Consider the following 23,817-nt stretch of genomic DNA (forward strand, 5'->3'; position numbering starts at 1 on the left):
ATAACACAAAGAACTGTCAACCTAGAACTGAATATTCAACCAAACAACATCTCAAGAGGGGCGCCTGGGTGGCTCAGTCGGTTGGGTGTCTGACTTCAGCTCAGGTCATGATCTCACGGTTCGTGGATTTGAGCCTCACGTCAGGCTCTGTGTGGGCAGCTGGGAGCCTGGAGCCTGCTTCGGATTCTGTGTCTCCCTCTCTCTCTGTTTCTTCAGCTCCCCTGCTCATGCTCTGTCTGTCTTTCTCAAAAATAAATAAACATTAAAAAAATTAAAAACAAAACATCTCAAGAATGAAGATGGGAAAATACTTGCCAGACCAGAAGGATAGGAAAAATACCGCGAAAGGAAAATGGCAACCAGGCGTGAGAATATCCATAACAGGTGACTATCTAAGAAGACATTTGACTTGTGGGTTAACTCTGGAACTTGGACAGCAAAGGCACTGAATTTAGGAGGAAGACAGTTGGAATACGTTTTCATTTTGGTGAGAAGCAATAAAAAATGTTTTTAGAGAATTTGTTCAGTTTAAAATGCGTGTCAGAGCGACCGCCTGGCTCAGTCAGTAGAGTAAATGACTCTTGATCTTGGGGTCATGAGTTTGAGCCCTGTGTTGGGCACTGGGCTTACTTAAAAAAAAAGTTTATTAAAAAAAATTAAATAAATGCGTGCTACAATTTTCAGGTCGTTGTAAAAAAACAGAGCATAGATTTCAAAACCAAGAAAGGGAGAGGAAAAAAAAAACAGAACAAGAAAACACTCTCATCAAACTTGAAGCAAGAAAGGGTAAAGAAAAATTCCTAAAATAAGGCAGAATAGGGGCACCTGGGTAGCTCAGTTAGTTAAGTGTCCGACTCTTAGTTTCCGCTCAGGTCATGATTTCACAGTTCCTGAGTTTGAGCCCTGTGTCAGGCTCTGCGCTGACAGTGTGGAGCCTGCTTAGGATTCTCTCTCTGCCTCTCCCTTTCTCTCTCTCAAAATAAATAAATAAACATTTAAAATAAGGCAAAATAGAAATCACAAAATATATGGTAGAAACAAATAAAAAAATATATCAGTAGTGACACACACATCATACTGTACAATTAAGGTACAATGACAGGTTTGGAAAAATAAAGGTTTTATTTTGTTTACCCCTAAAACAACCCAAGGCTACAAATACACGTATTATTTTGAAATAAAAGGAAAATTTCAAAGTATGCAAATTATGGGATCTTTAACATTTTTTTTCTTAATGTTTATTTATTTTTCAGAGAGAGAGAGAGAGAGGGAGAGAGAGAGAGAGAGAGAGCATGAGCTGGGGAGGGGCAGAGAGAGAGAGGGAGACACAGAATCCAAAGCAGGCTCCAGGCTCTGAGCTTCTTAGCACAGAGCCCGGCATGGGGCTTGAACTCACGAACCCAGAGATCATGACCTGAGCTGAAGTAGGATGCTTAACAGACTGAGCCACCCAGGCGTCCCCTAGGATGTTTTGCACTGAAGCCAAAATGACTGTTGAAAGGAATCTATTCAAAGCTCTCTGCCCCACCAGCCACACTTAGTGGCAAGACTCACAGGGTCAAGTGTGCCCTTGACCCTGAACTCTTTGTTTTTCTAGGTCAGGGTACCCGCCAACCTCAGAAAGTAGGCACCATACTCTTCTCTAGCCTGACCACAACCCACATCCTGGACAGCGTTTCTTAAAAACCTACCACCTCTAGGTCTAACTACCCTGTCGAGAAATTGGCCCCTCTGAGGACAGAGCCTCAGCCCTCTCAAACCCTTAAAACTCCCTGGCGGGAACTCAGCTCATCTCTAGATGTCTGGCCCCTCTCCTCCCCAGAAGAGTGAGTAAACTCTGCCCTGCTGATTGGTCTCCTTTCTGCAATCCTTTGCCGCCAGTGTCCCTGGCCAACTGAACAACGGTGCTCTATATCCTACTCGATACTCTGGCTCGGTTGGTGGAGCACGTGACTGTTTGTTTGTTTGTCTGTTTGTTTTTATTTTTTTTAATATTTATTTTTGAGACAGAGAGAGACAGAGACAGAGCGCAAGCAGGGGAGGGGCGGAGAGGGAGAGAGATGTAGAATTTGAAGCAGTGTTTATGCTTAAGGCAGGTTCCAGGTTCTGAGCTGTCAGCACAGAGTCCAACGCGGGGCTTGAACTCACAGACTTCGAGATCATGACCTGGGCCGAAGTCTGACGCTCAAATGACTGAGCCACCCAGGGGAGCGCGTGACTCTTGTTCTCAAGGTTGTGAGTTTGAGCCCCATGTTGGGCACAGAGATGACTTAAAATTAAAAAAAAAAAAAAAGTGAGCATTAGGACAATGACATCCAGATCCTGGCCAACATCTAAAGTTGGGTTGTTGCTTGGGGCTCCTGGGTGGCTCAGTCCGTTGGGCGTCCGACTTCAGCTCAGATCATGATCTCACAGTTCCTAAGTTCCAGCCTCATGTCGGGCTCTGTGCTGACAGCTCAGAGCCTGGATCCCATTCGGATTCTGTGTGTCCCTCCCCTGCTCGTGCTCTGTCTCTGCCTCTCAAAAATGAATAAGCTTTTAAAAAATTTTTTCTTAAATAATAAAGTTGGGTTGCTTTTTCTTGCCATTATCTATTTATTTAATTTATTTTAAAATTTATTTATTTATCTTGATAGAGACAGGGACAGTGTGAGTAGGCAGAGAGAGGGAGAGAGAGAGAATCCCAAGTAGGCTCTGCACAGTCAGTGCAGAGCCTGATGCAGGGCTTGAACCCAGGAACTGTGAGATCGTGACCTGAGCCAAAACCAAGAGTTGGATGCTTAGCTTACTGAGCCACCCAGGCTCCCCTTACTGCCTTTTTTTTTTTTTAAGTTAGTTTTCATGCCTAGCTCAGAGCCCAACGTGGGGCTCGAACTCACAAACTGTGAGATCATGACCGGAGCTGAGGTCGGACCCTTAACTGACTGAGCCACCCAGGCGCCCCAACAAAGCTACCTTCTAATAATTACAGTATTACATGCACAATTCAAAATTATTAATATCAACATTACTGTAAAAGTATTATTATAATTACATTTCAAACTGAGAATCAGTGGGACACCTGGCTGGCTCAGCGGGTAGAGCACCCAACTCTTGATCTCAGGGTTGTGAGTTTGAGCCCCATGTTGGGGGTAGAGATTACTTACAAGTAAAATCGTTAAAAAAAGTAAAATTGAGCATCAGTGATCACACATTCTTGGGAAAGTATTATGTCATAAATAACAAGAGGCCGGACTTCTTCTTTTAATAAGAGGAGATCCCTAATTCTCCTCTGACTCAGCCTCAGCCTCTTCACTTTGGGGCAGTCTTTCCCCAGATGAACACAACCTGGGGCAGCCCGGGGATGTCTGAGCCACCAGCTCTGCCTTCTCCTTTCTGTGCCCTGGGGAAACCGAGACTTAGGTAAGTACTGCAGGAAAAGATCAAGTAGGGTGGCTTCAGGGGAGGGAGGGACAGATGGGAGGATGCCCTTGGCTGCAGATTGCCTAGTTCCAAGCTCCTTTTGAAATCAGCAGGGGAAGTGGGCTTTCAGAACCCCCTGCAGCTGGTTGTGGGTAGATTTGAGCCAGACAGAGCTGGCATCTGACTCAGAAGAAAGCAAAATCAAAGTCACTTCTGTGCCTGGGTGGCTCAGTCAGTTGAGGACAGACTCTTGGTTTCAGCTCAGGTCTTGATCTCACAGTTCTTGGGATTGATCCCTGTGTTGGGCTGTATGCTGGTGGTGGGGAGCCTGCTTGGGATTCTGTCTCCTCTCTCTGCCCCTCCTCCACTTGTTCCCTTTCTCTCTCAAAATAAATAAATTAACCTGGAAAAAACCTTCACTTCTGCAGAGTCTGTAATATCCTCCTACAAATCTTTCTTCGGTATCGGGCTGTAATGAATCTCTTTGAGTTTTAATCGGTACTATGGTTTTTGGTATTTGCCCGTGTTTACCATGTGGTTCTGATTTCTGGGTTTTTTTTTTTCTTTTTAAAGTTTATTTGTTCTGAGAGAGAGAGACAGAGAAGAGAAGGAGAGAGAGAGAGAGAGAGAGAGAGAGAGAGAGAGAGAGAGCCCTGCATTGGGCTCGTTGCTGTCATCAGGGAGCCCACTTCAGATCCTCGGTCTGCCCCCCCCCCCCCCCCGCCCCTAGCCTGCTTGCACTCTCTCTCTCTCTCAGAAAGAAACAAACACTTAAAAAATTGAAAAATTAAAAAATAATTTTTAAACTTCACAGTCTTTTCTGGGTCTCTCTTCCAATTGCCTAGCATTACTGGGAACAATTCACCTGATGTACCTCTTTTGAGCGGACAATAAACAATGTTGGCAATTGTGTGGCGACATAAAAGCTAACATTTATCTGCAGGTTCTTCCAACTTATGTGAATACAATTTTCTTTTCTTTTCTCAGGGTTAATAGAGACGTAGCAGAGAGGTAAACACACCGGCTGATAAAATGGAAAAATATACATCTAAGAAAAGGATACGCATATTTAAGAGATGCCCTTTGACATGGTGAGAGTATATATACTGCCCTTTGAGGACTCTTGATGGCTTTGTATCCTCTGTACCTCATTATTTTCCTCTGCCTCCTCATTATTGATGCATGAAATACTGAGTACTACGGTCTTTTTGTATTACTTATTTCATTTTATTAAAAAATTTTTAGGTGTATTTATCTATTTTGAGGGGGAGAGAGGGCAGAGAGAGAGGAAGAGAGAGAGAAGCCCAAGTAGTCTCTGTGCTGTCAGCCCAGAGCCCAACGCGGGGCTCAATCTCATGAACTGTGAGATCATGACCTGAGCCGAAACCAAGAGTCAGACGCTTAACCGACTGAGTCCCCCCAGGTGTCCTTGCTTTTTTTTTTTTTTTTTTTTTCCTTTTTTCTTTTTAAAGAAAAGGCTCTGCTTACATTTCTTATTCATTCACTCGTGTCAACATACCTGAGGGGGAACACCTTCCTGGATGGCCAGATGCACTACCTAGACTTTCTCTCTCCATCGTTGGGTAATATGACCTTGACTCTGACCACAACTTCATACCTGAGCACAAGTGAGTCTCCTCCAACTCTTTCCCTGATGCCATGGCTGTGCTTTTGACCATCCCAAGGCACAAGGCAAACTCACTAGGCTGTATCCATGAACGCTTCAGCTACTCCTCAACAGCACACCTTCCAGAGGCTCTTGTTTTCTTTGTGACCAATGAAAGCACATTTTTGCCTCATCTTGGAACTGGACAGAAATGAATTGGACCAAAGATGCAGCCAATATGGCAGGTGTACAAGCCCCCATGCTAGGGAGTATTGAGGGTGACTGACGTGAGTTATTTTCTTTGGGACTCTAACATTTTTTAGGTTGGGTACTGGGTAATATTACCCTGCTAGAATTAATCATCACAAGGATTTGCGAGGATGGTGTTATATCCTTGCTTTACAAGTCAGGAAACCGATACTTCCCTCAGAGAGTTAAGCAACAATGTCGATTTGGCTATAAGTGCCAAGAACCAGCCTTTGGATTCTCTTCTCTTTGGTCGCCATAGTCACGACAAACTCACACTAAATAAACAGATGTTGCTTTGGGGGAAGTTTAATTCATCTAGTGTGGTGCAATTGTACAAAAGTTCCCCCTTTTTAGGACCGATGAAGGGCAGCAGAAGAGTAAGGAACTTCTCACACTCCCTACTTTACTACCATGCAATATTGTTGTACAAGTTATATTCGAGTCTGTATTAAGTCTTACCAAGTATTACATATACATGTGATGAACCTGAAGCATTGAGAATCAAATGAGCCATGTCTCCTGAGATGAGCTCACTGTCTGCTGAGTGGTGATGGGGTAACAGTCAACACAGTGAAATAAGTGAATCCCAAGGTGGACATCAGAAAATGCATCACTCTGAGGATGAGGCATCTGGTTTGTGTTACTTCCACTGCATCACAGTGAGGAGACCATCCCCCCATCCAGTTCCCTGCACATACACACAAATCACAACACCCTTTGTGTTTTCCAGGTTGTGTGTGTGCAGCAGTGATGCAGACAAAGTGGAAAAGAACGCCTACCACTCAGAGAACTTCTACCTGTCACCGTGGAGGATGTCCGCCCGGTCAAAGCAAAAACAAAAACAGATCTCTACCCCTTCTCAGGACCGATGCAAAATTGACTTTCTCAGGTAAGAGATACTATATTCAGTGTGGATAAAATGGAAGATTCTGGATCTTGTCCCTCTGTCTTAGAGAGATCAGTGAAAAGCAAAGACGTTGAGATTATTTGCATAAAAATCAGCGTATTTGTTCTTTCTTTTTCGTCGTTATGACTTTTTATTTTGAGATGGTTTAAGACCCACAGGAAGTAGCCAAAGTAGTACAGAATGAGCAAAAATGTTCACTCAACCCAGCTTCCCTTAATGATGATATCTTTTATAACCATAGTCATTGTCAGGGCGCCTGGGTGGCTCAGTCGGTTGAGTGCCAACTCTTGATTTCAGTTCAGGTCATGATCCCAGGGTCGTGGCATCCAGCCCTGAATTGGGCTCAGAGCTGAGCATGAAGCCTGCTTGAGATTCTCTCTCTCTCTCTCTCTCTCTCTCTCTCTCTCCCCCCCTCTGCCCCTCCCCCACTCTTCTGTCTCTAACTACATTAACAACAACAACAAAAATATCACTGCCACAATTTGGAAATTGACATTGACCCAATACTAGTAACTCAGATATAGATTTTATTTCAAGGTAATATTTGACAGGCAGGAATATATTGCTGATGAACACAAGAATTTCTCAGTGTTGCTTCGTCTATCCACCCTTTCTCAATAGGATATTTCTATACAGGGTACCGTGGCTTGTAGGACTCAATAAACCACTTTATTTGGTTGAACCAATGCCAGTTACTCCAATGCCAATCTCTAGTCAAGTGAACCATCGTAGATGATTAAGGTCAGGGCTATCAATAGAATTCTTGCCAGCATGGACATAGCTCATATGCGTGGTGTCTAATATGAAAACCATTGTCCACCTGCGATGTTTGGCCACTTGAAATATGGCTAGTTCAAGTGAGAAACTGATTTTAAATTTTAATTAATTAAAATTTAAGTTTAAATAGGCACGTGTGTCTAGTGGCTATCATATTAGACATTACAGGTCTTGGCCGAAAGGATGCTCCCTTGCTCTTAACCCCAATCTTGATATCAGCCAGCCAAGGGACCCTGGACCCCAGCTCTCAAGTGTGAAGAAGAAGAAAGGACCTAGCATAGGACTTTTCTGTTCCATATCTTGACGAGGATCCCCAGTGGAAGAAGGAAATAAGCCTGATATCCATCGTTTAGCATCTCAGGTGTATCTCATCATGTGGAGGCAGGAGGTAGAAAAGGAGCATTAGTACTGAATGGGTTCTTTTCCTCTTACATTTTTATTTTATTATTATTTTTTTTTTAATTTTTTTTTTACATTTAATTTATTTTTGAGACAGAGAGAGACAGAGCATGAATGGGGGAGGGGCAGAGAGAGAGGGAGACACAGAATCGGAAGCAGGCTCCAGGCTCCGAGCCATCAGCCCAGAGCCTGACGCGGGGCTCGAACTCACGGACCGCGAGATCGTGACCTGAGCTGAAGTCGGCCGCTTAACCGACTGAGCCACCCAGGCGCCCCTCCTCTTACATTTTTAAATGTTTACTTATTTTGAGAGAAAACAAGAGAGCATGAACAAGGATGGGGCAGAGAGAGAGAATCCCAGGCTGGCTCTGCACTGCCAGCGCAGAGCCCAACTTGGGGCTTGAACCCAAAAACCATGAGATCATGACCTGAGCCAAAGTCAAGAGTCTGTTGCTAACCAACTCAGCCACCCAGGTGCCCCTGTTCTGGGTGGGTTCTTACAGAACATAATCTCACTGATATCCTGGAATTTCACACACTCACATTAGGGTCCCATTCTCTCAGGCACCAATGATGGGTGAAGGCAGAATATAAGCTAGGAATCTTCTCTTCTCCCTAAACTTCTCAACAAGGTCACTTAGGTCAACAATCTAGTATGAAACAAAATGTTACAGCAAGTACTTGGTGTTGAGAATCGACTGAGTTCTGCTTCCCGGGATGGAGAGAGCAATGTGGAATGGGAAATAGAGACACAGTGAAATCTGGTATGAAGCGGGGTGAGATGGGCTCATGGGGGCTTGAGAGAAGACTTCTATAAAGACAAAGCATGGGGTCCATGGCTTTTAACATAAAATCATGCTGCCAAGATTGTCCTTCCACCAGGCCTCCATGCTGTATTCATAACACAACTTCCGTTCTGTGTGCAGTGGATATGATGACGTATCTCACCCCTGCTCTTCGGCTGCGCACATACAGGATGACCAGTTTTCTACTTTCTCAGAAAATGGAGGATATTGTGAAGTGTTGATATCAAAGCCACCACCGCACATCACTGCTCTTGGAACTGAGTCCTGTGAGGAAGAGATTTCCTGGTAAGGGAAATGATTATATGGAAAAAGCTGTAACAGTACTGGATTCTGTTCCTCGATACCAGAGGGGCACACAGGAATCAGGGGAATTTGGTCATTTATATGGGAATCAGGGGGAGAATGAATGAGGTTATACAGTCTTACCAGCAAACCCACAAATTTATGAATGAGATCAACCACCTCTTCTTCCAGGAAGGCAGGATGAGAAGCTATACACGAAAAGGCAGTCATGGATGCAAAGATCACTGTGTCATTGGTTAAGATGGGAACCAAAACAAATTGCTAGCTCAGTGCCTTGGGAATCTGGCTCGTGACGAGGCTGAAGGACGGAGTGGGGAGTCCCTGAAGGGGTGTGGTGGAAAATATTCAACACCAGCTTCCTCAGGGGAGGGAGAGAGCTTTTATTTGTAGTGCCGTCCAATTTCTGTGGGGTGATTACTTGTATCATGGTGGATTTCAAACTACTAGCATAACCTCAAGAGTACAGAGTATAGAGGCGCCTGGGTGGCTCAGTAGAAAGAGCTTGCAACTCTTTGATCTCAGGACCCTGAGTCGGAACCCCATGTTGAGTGTAGAGATGACAAAAGAATAAATAACAAACTTAGAGAAAAGAGTGCAGAGTAAGATGTAGTAAAAATGCGAGCATTTATTTATTTGTAATATGGTCTATTTAAATGAAAGTCTTAGGTAACTTAATTCTTTTTTTTTTAATGTTTATTTATTTTTGAGACAGAGACAGACAGAGCATGAACAGGGGAGGGTCAGAGAGAGAAGGAGGCACAGAATCTGAAACAGGCTCCAGGCTCCGAGCTGTCAGCACAGAGCCTGACACGGGGTTCGAACTCACGGACTGTGAGATGATGACCTGAGCCAAAGTGGGCCGCTTAACCGACTGAGCCACCCAGGCGCCCCGGTAACTTAATTCTTAATAATAGCTGTGTTTAACAACCTGCACACAAAATTCCTGAAAAATTTAACAGTCGGATCCCACCTACTGGGATGAATTGGCTCCCGCTCACCAGGGGTTCCTCCCACCACCGAAATCCCAACCTCTGCCACCCATTGGAATCCAGCATGCAGGAGCATCACACAGAAGGCAGTGTATGTAACCTCCGTGCTTTGCATGGGGCCAACACAATCCATGACTGCTTCTGTAGCCTCAGACATAGCGCCAAGACTGAGCAGGGCAGGTCAAGTTTCTCGCACGTGGCTTGCCCAAGAACGCTTTTGAGAAAAGAGCCACAGATTCTTTAAGTCCACTTCTGCAAATATGTGTTCTTTTTTATCCATAGCCTGTGTATCAATTTCTCTGTTAATCCCTTATCATGTTGAAGTGAATAGACATAGCAAGGAATAGATAAGGAGTTTGGGGATCAAGGATTACGCGTATAGATCAAGAAATGAAGGGAATCTAAGAACACATCAGTGAAACTAGACATTTCATGATACCATGGAAGCAATTATGCAATAATTACTTTACCCACAGAAAACAATGCTTTTGTTTCCTCTTTCATCACATCTCCCCCTCCCCTCCTTTTTTTTTTTAACTTAAGCAGGCTTCATGACGAGCACAGAGCCCAACACAGAGCTCGAATTCACAGCCATGAGATCATGACCTGAGATCAAGAGTCAGACGCTCAACTGACTGAGCCACTCAGGCGTCCTTCATCATACCTCTTTTTAGGAACTAGGATTCTTGCCTTGTGATACCCCAGGTCTTGATTCATTCCAAATTTCCAACTCCCCAAGACAGAGGCTGGATTGTGTTGGTTGTCGTCATGTGTTAGGGACAGATTCTCACAACCAGGTGCCTCATGAACCACTAGCTCACCCCATAGATCATGATTTTCAGCTTTGTCTAAATAGTGGAATCATGGAAGCTTTAAAAGTAATGGTGCTTTGGTCTCACCACCAACCTCCTGACTTAATTGGTATGGGCTGTGACCTGTGTTTTGTGATAGGTATGTGTGTGAGTTGCGGGGGAGGGGGGGGCGAGTGGTTTATCTTCCCAGGTGCAGTCAAGTTTGGGCACCACTGCTATGGGAGCATGTGTTTCACCCATGAGTCAATTGCTAATTCAGTGTTTTTATTCCAAAAGTTATATGACACAAATGAGAGCCAATTAATTAATTAATTAATGCTAAATGACCCAAAATGTTTATTTGACTAAATTCTATTTCATGTATAAGCATTACAGTCTCCCCTCTGTTTATCAGACTTTGGCAGTTAAAAAAACGAACCAACCTTATCCAGAACAGTGAAAATACCAAGTGTGCTGAAATCTACAGGTTTACTGTAGGACACACACACACACACACACACGCATGTGCACAAACACACACACACATAAACGTGTGTGTGTGTGTGTACGTGTGTGTGTGTGTGTGTGTGTGTGTGTGTGTATATATATATATATATGTATTTAAGTCCTCTCTCCCTTTGGCCACATCAACTCTCAGTTATGATCATTAACTACAGATAAATTTTCAAAATCACTTCTTTGCTTTTCCAAGATCTTTGTAGCCATCATCATCCACCTCTGGCCATTTTTTCCTGAGTGACATCAATCATGTCATATATAAAGTCTCCCTGAATGATGATCTCATCCTCTCCTGTTACTGAGTCCCCACAGGAGAATTTTTGAGCATCAAGTCTCTGTGCTTCTTTAAGATCAATTTCGAAAGTTGCAAAGCCACGTAGTCCTGTCACATATTTCTTCTTCACTCTGGGAATTTTGGCGATCAGAATCTTTTGTGGTACAGTCTTCTTTTTTGCTTTATTGGACCTCTTCTACCTCTCTTCTGCTTTTTCTTCTCTTCCTCTTCCCCTGCTGTGTCTTTTGACCCTCACCGATGTCAGCTTCTTGTTTCTGTGAATTTTCTCCAGGAAGTTTTGCAGGCTCATTTCGAAAATTCTTCTCTAGTGTTTGCTTCGGCAGCACATATACTAAAATTGGAAAATCCTTCTCTAACCACTGTTGACATTTAGTGACACCAGGCACGTGTGTTCACAGTACTTTGTTGGTAGTAAAAAGACTCCACAGTAAAAGACTCAGAGTGGGTAGTGTGCATCTAACTTGCCCTGGAATATTGTCTCTCAGACCTCCTTTGCCATCATGCCCATTGGATTTGGAAATATAAGCAGTCGCATCTCACAAACCCATGTGGTCACAAAATTCTTGTCCCCCTCCAGTCCTGCCCCTACTGCCAGCTGAAGTGACACAGTCATAGCAACTTAAATATTTTTTTTTAAGTTTATTTATTTTGAGAGAGAGAGAGGCAGTGAGAGAGAGAGAGAGAGAGAGAGAGAGAGAGAGAATCCCAAGCAGGCTCTGCACTGTCAGCACAGAGAACGATGTGGGTCTCAAACCCACAAAACATGAGATCATGACCTGAGCCGAAATCAAGAGTTGGGACACTTAATTGACTGAGCCATCCAGGCACCCCCCAGCCAGAGCAACTTAAACAATAGAAGTTAGGTATGGCCACTTTGGACACTGGTATAATAGGAGAAGAGGTAGAGTGGTGAAAACACATTTGGTTTGAGAGATCCTCTTAGTTCTACTATGCTTACATTTTGTTAACAAATCTCTCTTTGTCCAGGTTATCTCTTTTTTGAGAGTCTAATACAACTGTCCAGTAGAACTTTCCATGATGATGGAAATGTTCTGTTCTGCAGTAGCCAATATGTTATCCATTTTCCACATGTAGGTATTATTTGAAATGTGGATAGTACAGCTGAGGAGCTGAATTTAAATTGTTTTTAAATTTTATTAATTTTCAAGAGATGGACAGAGACAGAACATGAGTGGGGGAGGGACAGAGAGAAAGGGAGATACAGAATCCTAAGCAGGCTCCAAGCTCTAGCTGTCAGCACAGAGCCCGACGAGGGGCTCAAACCAATGGACTGTGAGATCATGACCTGAATGAAGTTGGACTCTTAGCCAACTGAACCACCCAGGCACCCTTGAGGAGCTGAATTTTAAATTAAATTAAATTAAATTATTAAATTAAATTAAATTAAAAGTTTAAATGGCCTCTTTTGGCTAGTGGCCACTGTTTGGGCCAAACAGCTCTAGTTTTTAATCACATCCCTTTCATTACTATTACTATTACTATTATTATTATTATTTATTATTATTATTATTGCGTGTGTGTGAACTGATTTCTTTCTTTTTTTTTTTTAAGTTTTGGTTGTAAGTAATCTCTACACCCAACATGGGGCTCAAACTCATGACGCCAAGATCAAGAGCCTCATGCTCTACTGATAGCCAGGTGCCTGCTGTGAACTAATTTCTAATATTTTCCTCATTTTTGACACTCAAGTTGTCCATTCAGAAGCGAATCTGAAGACCAGGAATCTTCACAGAGTCAAGAATCAGGTAATTGGCTAACATAGAGATGAGGCCAGGGCTGTGTCAGTGGGTTGATGGAAATGTCCCGTGGCTTTACATAGAGAAGACAGTGTTGAAGTCCTTTATGGCAGTGACAACCAAAAACAAATTTTCTTATCTCTAACACCATCCTCCATACAACTTAAATGGGGATATGAAGTACTCAAAATCTTGGACGTTATATCAGGAATGAATTCCATATTCCAAATACTCTATTAGGGTTATTACACATATTCTCTTTTTATTATCCATGGAAACTCTATGAGTGGATTATATAGATTCTACTTCAAAGACAAATAAAGCAAACTTAGAGGTGAGAAATCTTCCAGCTGGTAAGTGAGGTGTGGCAGCATTGGATTGTATTTGGTTAGGAGACGTTTCCATTGTATTAGTCTACTAGGACTGCCATAACAAAATACGGTAGACTAGGAGCCTTAAACAATAGAAGTTAATTTTCTCATGGTTCTGGAAGCTAGAAGTCTCAGATCAAAGGCTGGTAGATTTGGTCTTTCGTGAAGACTCTCTTCCTGGCTTGTAGATGGCCACCTTCTCCCTGGGTCTTCACATGGTTTTTTCTTTGTGCATCCAGAGAGAGAGAGAGAGAGAGAGAGAGAGAGAGATCTGGTCCCCCTTCCTTTTCTTGTAAGGACACCAGGACACCTTTCCTATTGGATAAAGAGTTCTTTCTTATGACTCATTAAAATTTTTTTAATGTTTATTTATTTTTAAGAGAGAGAGAGAGAGAGAGAGAGTGTGAGAGAGACCATGAACAGGGGATGAGCACAGAGAGAGAGGGACACACAGAATCTGAAGCTGGCTCCAGGCTCTGAGCTGTCAGCATAGATCCTGATGCGGGGCTCAAACTCATGGGCTATGAGATCATGACCTGAGCCGAAGTTGGACACTTAACTGACTGAGCCACCCAGGCACCCCTCTTATGACTCATTTAACCAGTAATACCTTCTTATAGGTTCCATCTTCAAATTCAGCCCATATATCTATGCTCATTGTGTTGGGCTGGAAAAAATTACCCAACATGACTATTTTAGATTCTGTCATTACTTGCTCCACCTCTAAGTGCTGATGGTTGAAAACTGTCCCACATGGTGTGAAGTAGTTTGAAAGCCATGCGAGATTCAAGGAGAGCAGGGCACTGGTGTTGGCTGTATCTTGATGCCCAGCCCAACTCCTGTCTTCCCAGTCATGTGGTCATTGGGTAAGCTAATCACATGAATAGCTAACATTGTGTGCTATTTTCGCTGGGTATCACACAGCCAGGTACCAAGATTCAGAGCAATTCTACATGAGGAAAAAAACTCAGAGAGGTTAAGTAACTGTTTAATTGAGACTTTTCATTTTTCCTATACAAGATCTCTACTCTCTGCAAAATGAGATTCCATCATATATAATTCCTCATAAACCAATTTTCGTCAGAGGACAGTGGCTAAAAGATTTCTATCGCCCAGGTTAGAGATATTTGTTCTATGCAAATCATCCTCGCCCAGAGCCTAAGCAGTGGGAAATGAATTCAGCAGTGCGTGCACGGAGGGTCTCCAAGCATTGTTGCGCAGCCGGATCCTGGAAGCGTTCAGGGAACGGGCGATGGTCTGGGGGTGCCACGAGATGGATGGTGGAGAGGACGAGAGTGAACAGATGTGTCTTTGCCTCTTCAGCTTTCATGCTTGTTCGCTTTATGGACTTGGCTTCCCTCACCAGCAACAAGCATTTTCTGCTCCTTGGGACCATGTAGAAATTTAGCTGCTGTGGTTCCTGACTTAGGCAAATACACCCCCTGCCCCTCATGCTGCCCAGCCTGACTTCCTTCTTAAATTTGGGGGTGTAATTTCAGCAGTAACAAAGAACCTTCTTGTGGCTTTCTCTGTGTGGATTCAAAACAAAGCCGCTTGTGCTAGTCCTATACCCTTCTCTCTGATATCTGGATTCCCAACAGTGCATGTGCAATTCAACATCCAGGACCCCTTCAGGCCATGCCTTTTTCAACAATCCACATATGACACATGCAATATATTTTTTTCAGAAGATACTTGCTGGGAAGAGAAGACAGTAGTGCCCCACCTGGTTGCTAAACTCTGTTCTGGGACTGAACCGGTTTGTAAAAGTAATCAGTTTCTGGGACCGGAAGGAAATGTGGATATTGAGTTGATTGATAAGAGTGCAAACAGATACAGGTAAGAATCGAAGATGCTGATTGTTTAAACACAATTCTGCTATAAAGAAAGTATATAATGTGTGATACTTAACATGTATACACGTACATGACATATCTCTTAAGACATCTGAAATTTTGTCAATATTCTCTGTATTCCATATTCCGAGTTGGTATTTTAATTTTGACAGATGTAGAATACAGAGAAATCAGGGCCCAGAAAGCCTAATTAATTCCCCAGAATTTTCTTTAAAAAAAATTTTTTTTACATTTATTTATTTTTGAGAGACAGAGGGACAGAGCACAAGTGGGGGAGGGGCAGAGAGAGAAGGAGACAGAATCCAAGGCAAGCTCCAGGCTCTGAGCTGTCAGCACAGAGCCTGACACGGGGCTCGAACTCACAAACCGCGAGATCATGACCTGAGCCGAAGTTGGACGCTCAACCAACTGAGCCACCCAGGGGCCCCCTCCCCCCCGCAGAATTTTCTAATCCTTGCTCCACCCCAAACATCACATCCCTCTGCACAATTGTTCTTTATTTTTTAAATGTTTATTTATTTCTGATAGTGGTGGGGAGGGCAGAAAGAGAGCGAGAGAGAAAGAGAGAGAGAGAGAGAGGGAGAGAGAGAGAATCCAGGCAGGCTCCATGCTGTCAGCACAGAGCCCAATGCAGGGCTCGAACTCACAAACTGTGAGATCATGACTGGAGCTGAAATTGAGTCAGACGCTCAACTGACTGAGTCACCTCGGTGCCTCTGCACATTTGTTCTTTAAATCAAAGTCCTGGTGTTGTCCCTGTATGACTATCATTCTGACTCTTTTCAGTGTCCACTTCCCCGTGGCCGGCTTCTATCTGTGGCCAGCAACAGGCCTTGGCTTCCTGGTATCAGCAGCAGTGACCGTGACGATTACGTTCGATTCTTGGGGTCGGCACCTGGACCTGAAGTTACAGCATCACGAGAAGTGGATGGTGGCCGGCCCTTTATTTGACATCTCTGTGGAGCCTGAGGGGGTCATCACTGAAATCCACCTCCCCCACGTCATCTCCCTCCCAGGTACAGAGGGGAGAGAGGAGGCTGTGGGGACGGTGGGGAACATTGTCTAATGGCCTTTCTGGTTGCCCTGCAGCAAATGAGGTCGATATCTCTTGGTTCCAAGTTGCTCATTTTAAGGATGAAGGGATGGTCCTGGAGCCACCAGCCCGAGTGGAGCCTTTCTATGCCATCCTGGAAAACCCTAGCTTCTCTCTGATGGGGATCCTGCTGAGACTTGCCAGAGAGACCTGTCTTTCGGTCCCCATCACATCCACGGCACTAATCTATTATCACTTCCACCCCGAAGATGTGAAATTTCACTTGTATCTTATCCCCAGCGACTCCTTGCTAACGAAGGTAAGGCCTGCAGATTTGGGAGAAGATGTGAGAATTACATTTTCAGCCTATCACCTTGGACCTTCTGTCTCCCTATTGAACGGAAAAGTCAAGGCACAGGGGCACCTGGGTGGCTCAGTAGGTTGAACGTGGGACTCTTGATTTTGGTTCAGGTCATGATCTCAGTTTTGTGAGTTCGAGCCCCGTGTTGGGCTCTGTGCTGACAGCTTGAAGCCTGCTAGGGATTCTCCCTCTCTCTCTGCCCCTCCTTGGCGCTCTCTCTCTCTCTCACACACACACACACACAATAAACAAACAAACAAACAAACATAGAAAGGAAAAGTCAAGGCACAGCTTTCATTGATAGAAGCATGAATCACCCTTCACAAGGTCAATCTGTAGGTGCTGACTCTAGAACGATACGCAATGATCCCAATAGGAGTTTGGTTCTGCTAAAAATGGAGCTACCTTTTCCGGCTTTTAAGGAGAAGCAAAAAAGGGAAAGGAGACTTATGGGGACTGGCAGAAGAGGTGATGCAGAGATTTCATTGTAGAAATGGACATTAGTAATATCTAAATGAAACACACACGCGCCCCTCTGCAGTCATCCTCCTCCTGTGCATTTGTGAAAGGCTCAGAGTCCTCCCCCCCCCCCTTTCCAGGGTTAGTGCTGAAGCAGAAGTGTTGGTGGCCATTGTGGCCCCCTAGCTACTGCATCCCTGGATAGAGTATCACTTCTGTTCCTCCAGCCTCGGTGGAGAGGGTAGTGGGGGAAGACTCATCTGATTTTCTGGCCAATTGGTTAATTTTCCTACAGCTCAGTAAGAGGCAAGTGTGGGCCTGGCGGTTGTTAGGTTGTGAGTAACCGTGGGTATTTAAAATACAAGAGAAAATATTTTAAAGTTTATTTGTTTATTTTGAGTGAGAGAGCAGGGAAGGGGCAGAGAGAGAGAGAGAGAGAGAGAATCCCAAGGAGGCTTTATGCTGTCAGCACAGAGCCTGATTCGGGGCTTGAATTCACGGCTGTGAGATGATGACCTGAGCCTTTTCAAAACGACATTCCTTCCTTATATACAGAGACATATTCATATATATACGAATATGCATATATATAGGTATATACATATATATTTGAATGTATCAGTCTGTACATGAACCTTTACGTCCATTGAATGATGTCATACGTGCTACTTGATACCGTATATGGAGAACTTTGTATGCGACTGCTTTTGCTTATTTCCTTTTAGCTTTGCCCTCTGATTTGCTTCTGCTGCTTCTTCCTCAGGCAATAGATGAGGAGGAAGCTAAATTTCAAGGTGTGCGTCTGCAGACCTCGCCCCCAGTGGACCCACTGAATTTTGGTTCCCGTTATATTGTGTCTTGTTTGCCTCCCCTGGAAATAATACCCAAGGTCAGTAGAATTGGATCTAACTCAAATTGAACACATGTTTCAAAAATATTTTGTACTTTTGAAGAAAAAAAAAAAAAAAAGAGAGAAGATTATTCTCTGAACCATGTCCTGATAAGAGCTGGTCTACTCTTCCTTCCATGGAACAATAATATTTCCTGAAATTGTAAACTTACCAAGAATGTTGACCTTTCTCCCTCTGTTTTCCTCTCAACCAGCCATGAGATTGTATGGGAAATGGATTATATTTCAGTGGCCAGTTTCCTGTAGGCAAACAGAACTTGCCACCCCCTCACCCCCCCACCGATGCTTTAAGTCATGTGTTTCCTCTAGGAGTTGAAATTATCCTACAGGAACCCTGGAGAAATCCAGGTCTTCTCTAAAGTCTATGCTGGGAGGATGAAGGAACCAATCATGCTTGAAATTACTGACAAAAGATACAAGACTTTGATCTGGTACACTTTGGTGAAGCCAGGTAGGTAAAAAAAATATATATATAAGGCTAGAATTGGGGGGGGGGGGGAAATCACGCACCTGTCTCCTTGGTTGCAGTGAAGTCTATCACAGGAGAAGGTCTGTTTATGGTCTCATCCCAGAGAAGAAAATAAATCTACTGACAGTTTATAGTGTCCAAAGTTCTGCACTATCAACAACCCCAGTGTTAGAAGGTTTAAGGAATGTACTCGCTTATTGTTCACATTTAATCACTTCATGATGGTATTTCATGCCAAAACACGTTTGCCTAGAAGATAATTGTTTTCTTCCTAATTTTTCTTTAAATTCTGGTTAGTTAACATCTAGTGCAATAGTGGTTTCGGGAGTAGAACTCAGCGATTCGTCACTTACATACAACACCCAGTGTTCATCATTACAAGTGCCCTCCTTAGTGCCCATCTTCCACCTGGCCCCTCCCCCACCCGCCTCCCTCCCATCAACCCTCAGTTTGTTCTCTATCATTAGGAATCGCTTATGGTTTGCTTTCCTCTTTCTTTCTTTTTTTTTTTTTCTCCTTCCCATATGTCCATCTGTTTTGTTTCCTAAATTCCACATATGAGCGAAATTCTATGGTATTCATCTTTCTCTGACGGACTTATTTCACTTAGCATAGTATACCCTAGCTCCATCCACATAGCTATAAATGACAAGATTTCATTTTTTTTGATGGCTGAGTAATACACACACACACACACACACACACACACACACACACATATATATGCCACATCTTCTTTATCCATTCATCAGTTGATGGACACTTGGGCTCTTCCATAGTTTGGCTGTTGTAAATAATGCTGCTATAAACATTGGGGCTCATGAACCCCTTCAAATCTGGACCTTGTTGTATCCTCTGGCTAAATAATTTCTGGTGCAACTTCTGGGTCATAGGGTAGTTCTGTTTCCTAGAGGATAATTTATGTAGAACAGTATGATAACTTAAGGGTTGGCTTCACATTGTCTCACATACTGGCTTAGAAATAGAAATAGAAGGAATGTTGGGAAAATATATTCCTTCCTCTGATGCATTTCCCTAATGGGTAGGGAGTGACCTTCTACCTCATGGGGTTCCATTTGTATATTAATGTTCGAATGGGATCCTTCACTTAGGGAATGGAATTAAATTACTTTAGTGTGTTACAGGGGCGCCTGGGTGGCTCAGTCGGTTGAGCGTCCAGCTTCGGCTCAGGTCATGACCTCATGGTTTGTGGGTTTGAGCCCTGCATCGGGCTCTGTGCTGACAGCTCGGAGCCTGGAGCCTGCTTCGAATTCTGTGTTTTCCTCTCTCTCTGCTCCTTCCCTGCTCATGCTCTGTCTCTTTCTCTCTCTCTCCTTCAAAAATAAATAAAAACATTTAAAAATTTTAAAAAATTATTTTAGTGTGTTACATCAAAGCCTAGAGAAACCAAGGGGCACCTGTCTGGCTCGATCAGTACAGCAATGTGACTCTTGATCTCGGGGTCATGAGTTCTAGCCCCAAGATAGGCGTAGAGATTACTAAAACAATAAACTTAAAAAAGAAAAGAAAAGAAAAACTAAATAAAGGTATACAGCTGATTTCATATCATTCTCCAACTTTTCCTTCCTTCCTAGAGGAGCTCCAGTTTGGTGCTACATCGGCCCCTCCTCCCCTCCCAGGTCAGTGCAGTGTTTCCACCAAAAGTCTGATTTCAGGAGATCTTTGAGTGATGTCGCTCAATGTGGGTTCATACCTTCTCTTCATTTACAAAGACTAAGTGGTTCCAGAGACAAACACAGAGTCTGATGCACTTCAGCAAACACATGAGGCTGTAATACGCAGACTCTGAGCGTGCAACCACACTTTTTTGGGAAACCATTTTGCATCCGCTGAACTTTAAGTAAGAGTAGTTCGAGGCGGCTGGGGATCAAACTTTAGAGAGACGGAGACCACATGAGACCAGAGGGGCAGGCAAGAAACAGAACTTGTAAGCATAAGGATGATCATTGAACTCTTTTGGAGCCTAGTCCGAAGGCAAAGGGGGGCTTTTGAAGGGTGAGTAACAATGCACTCACTCTTCGGAACTGTGTGGATGACTGTGAGTGAGGAATGAACAGGAAGTGGGCATTGGCTTATGAGGCTGTTGTAAATGTCAAGATCAGGTGTTAGCTGGGAATTGGTTAAGGTTAATGGAAATGGTAGGTAGCGGGGAAAGAAATTATTTAAAATAAAATGCCAAAGGGCACCTGGCTGGCTCAGTCGGAGGAGCGTGGGACTCAATCGCACTAAACTTTTAAAAATAAAATAAAATAAAATAAAATAAAATAAGGAGCCAAGATTCAGAGGACTCCATTCTGCCTTCCACGTTGTTGGCCATGATCGTCGGGCTCCACGCAGTAGAAGTGACGGGCCCCCTTTGTCAAAACAGATCATCCAGGAGGAGAAGGAGAGCATTTTCTGGTGTCTCTCAGGGAGGAGAAGGCTCCTCGGGTATCGCATTGGCTTGAAATGGCAGCAGACTCATCCTGGCCAGCGGGTGCTGTCAGGAGGTCCAGAGAGGCAGACTAGCTGGAGAAAATCAGGCCCCACACCTAGAGTTGCAATTGGGTTCAAACTCAGCTACAGCTCTTGGTGAAGAATCAGCTAAAGGTGATTTCATAAAGGAAACTGAAAGGACTTAATGCAGGTGGTGAGTGTGTAGCATTAATACAGGGTCTCTACCCTTCCTATCACACAAGCTCTTGAGCAAGAGATATCTGTCACCTGTCGTCTGAAGGATGAAACTGACACTCATTCACTCTGTCTAGAAGAGCCTTCAGAAGCTTCTGCCGGCCCACATCTTGAGTCAAATCTTTATCTTGGCCACCATGTGCCATGAATCATGACACCTCTTTACCCCTCTTTCCCTTTTGGCATGGTGGCATCTTGCACTTAATACCAAAATTCTTTTCCTTCCGGGGCACCTGGCTGGCTCAGTTGGTTGAGCATCCGACTTCGGCTCGAGTCATGATCTCACGGTTCATGAGTTCCAGCCCCACATCGGGCTCACTGCTGTCAGCCCAGAGCCAGCTTCGCATCCTCTGGCCCTACCCTGCTTGTTCTCTCTCTCTTCCAAAAATAAGTAAACATTAAAGAAGTCCTACAAATCCTTCAAATCCTCCTTTGATACTAATTCTTCCGTGAAGACTTTGCTTCACAGTCTAGTCATCCCCTCCTTTGTGACCTGAAGGCTGTGGTGACATTTGTCCCATGGGACTATGGTGATAAAAATGATCTTGATGACAAACGCAGCTTATCAAAGGCCTGTAGCATGCTAAGTAATCAGGGTACCTGTATTTGTGCTTTATATGGTCCACTTCTGTTTAGTCCTGTCAATAAACGGTGGCTGGCTTCCCCAATCACAGAGGAGCGTCAGAGTGCGGACATGGTAGTGGCCGTGAAGTAACAATGTTGCATGCAGTGTAGCCTGAGACAGACACACTCTGCACGCATGGGGTTTCTATTCCAGCAGGGGAAAACAATGAAGCCTGTTCCACACTGCTTATCAAAATATACTTGTGGCGCGTGTTGCCAAGGAAAACTGGAGGGGTTTAGAAGAGGATAACATGAGGAGCTTGGATCTAGCATTGAGGGAGCTGAAAACGTCTCAGAGTGCATCCTGGAGAAAAGGAAAAAGTGAAGTTTATGTCCAGTTAAGAAGATCGAATAGCAAGGGCGCCTCGGTGGCTCATTCGGTTGAGCGTCCGACTCTTGATCCCGGCTCAGGTCATGATGTCCCAGTTCGAGTCCTGCATCGGGCTCTGCGCTGATGGCGTGGAGGCTGCTTGGGATTCTCTCTCTGCCCCTCTCCTGCTCGTGCGCATGTGCTCTTTCTCTCTCTCTCAAAAAGTAAATACACTTAAGAAAACGAAGGTTGAATAGCAGTTGCTAAACAAACGGAAAGGTTGAAACAATCGAGGCAGCAAGAATAGGTTAAGCTGAGAATCTTTCTGTGGCAGCAACATCATTCATTCAAACTGTGGGGTCACTGACCATACACTTGCAATGACTTTTCAGTACAAAGACCGAGACTTCACAGAAATCACGTCATTAAATTAAGCTGTTTGGCTATAGCCACAGATGACTGGGCATGAATTACCTGTGCCACCGTGTTAAGAGCAAAAGTTCTAGAGGCATGACTTGTACATAAAAAGCAATCACACTTTTTAAAAAATGCTGTTTTATTTTGAAAGAGAAAGAGAGAGGGAGAGAGTGCAAGCCGGGGGAGTGGCAGAGAGAGGGGGACAGAAGATCTGAAGCAGGCTCCAGGCTCTGTGCTGACAGCAGAGAGCCCAATGTGGGGCTTGAACTCACGAACTGCGAGATCATGACCTGAGCCGAAGTTGAAACCTCAACTGACTGAGCCACCCAGGCGCGCCCCCCCCCCCCCACTTTTAGTGAAGAAACTGAGGAACAAGAAAGCAATGTTATTTGGCCAAGGTCACAGAGGTACTATACATGGGCACCAACAGGAACCCTGAGTCAGCATGATGCAAAATACCTTCTTCCGTCCAGTGCCCCTGTCCCTCCTGTGTGGTCCTTAACCAGGTAAATCTCTTTCTACACAGTTCAGCAGCAGAAGACCCTTGAGGGTGGGGAGCCAGCCTTATCCATCTGCCTCTCTGGTGTCATGCACAGCTGCTGGCAATGTATGAACTCGGAGACGGTTAGAAGGATGAGTAGTTGGATGGATGGCAACGTAGAGCCCTCTCTCTAGGGTTCCGATGACAACCGGAAAGTAGCGAAGGCGAGGTGCTCAGAGCTTGGAGGGGAGGGTGCTGGGATTGAAGAAGAGGTCTCACTGAGTTCTCCCTAGGTTCATTGACCCCTGAGAATGGACTGCGCGTCCCGAGCGTGCGTTTGTGAGACCCGGGCAGCCCGCAAAAGATAATGAGCAACGTCTCCATGCAGAATTATGTCTTGAAGCTGGGCATGGGTCCTGACCCCTATAAGCAAGCTTCCCCTTTCTCAGTCTGCAACTCTTCCTTCTGTCCAGCTGTGGCCTTTATGAAGGAGCACCATCGTCATCTTCAAGCCAGGCTGGGGAACCTGAATGGAGTCCTGGATGATCTTCAGGACCGTGGGGTCTTCACCGAGGAAGAGAAGGAGATGGTGCGGCAGATGCCAACACAGCAGAGAAGGAACGAGACCCTACTGAGGATGGTGGAGAATAAAGGGCACCAGGCCCAGAAGGTGCTCTTCAAAAGCATTAGTAGAAGAGACCCTTATCTGATGTCCTACCTCAACCAGCAGAGCTTACAACAGTGATTCAGACCGATACTCAGGAAGAGAGAATCCAGTGTTCTCCGCTGCAAATGGATAAACGGACGGGTGATCATTGAGTTCAGGGTCCAAGGCACGAGGTCCAGGTAACACCAACACATCACACAGGCTTTCCTGAGGACTGATGTGTAATTTCGCGGAGACCTATTAGTGTATCCTAATATCTTAACGTCAAGAATATCTGAAGAGAGGACTACTGCCTCGAAGTGCTTTTTAAAAACAAATCCTGGGGCGCCTGGGTGGCTCAGTCGGTTGAGCATCCGACTTTGGCTCTG

General features: G+C 44.4%; 1 protein-coding gene and 1 pseudogene across 8 annotated transcripts; one reads left to right on the plus strand and one right to left on the minus strand.

Annotated features, from left to right (window-relative positions):
• Positions 1–1,723: 1,723 nt before the first annotated feature.
• Positions 1,724–23,817, plus strand: CARD8 (caspase recruitment domain family member 8). Of its 8 annotated transcripts, none has more exons than XM_042919437.1 (12): positions 1,724–1,826; positions 4,390–4,493; positions 5,988–6,146; positions 8,267–8,431; positions 12,754–12,809; positions 14,860–15,010; positions 15,814–16,043; positions 16,117–16,379; positions 17,644–17,769; positions 18,100–18,241; positions 19,855–19,899; positions 23,256–23,817. In XM_042919437.1, the coding sequence occupies exons 2-12, from the start codon at positions 4,435–4,437 to the stop codon at positions 23,525–23,527; spliced, it is 1,668 nt and encodes a 555-aa protein (XP_042775371.1). In that variant the 5' UTR covers positions 1,724–1,826; positions 4,390–4,434; the 3' UTR covers positions 23,528–23,817. The 8 variants fall into 8 exon arrangements, with proteins under 8 accessions (XP_042775371.1, XP_042775372.1, XP_042775373.1 ...); XM_042919438.1 differs by lacking the exon at positions 1,724–1,826 and adding an exon at positions 3,267–3,402; XM_042919439.1 differs by lacking the exons at positions 1,724–1,826; positions 4,390–4,493 and adding an exon at positions 4,863–5,030.
• On the minus strand, positions 10,878–12,134 carry LOC122208774 (annotated as a pseudogene).

This window comes from Panthera leo, chromosome E2, assembly GCF_018350215.1.
Source record: "Panthera leo isolate Ple1 chromosome E2, P.leo_Ple1_pat1.1, whole genome shotgun sequence".
NCBI lineage: Eukaryota > Metazoa > Chordata > Mammalia > Carnivora > Felidae > Panthera > Panthera leo.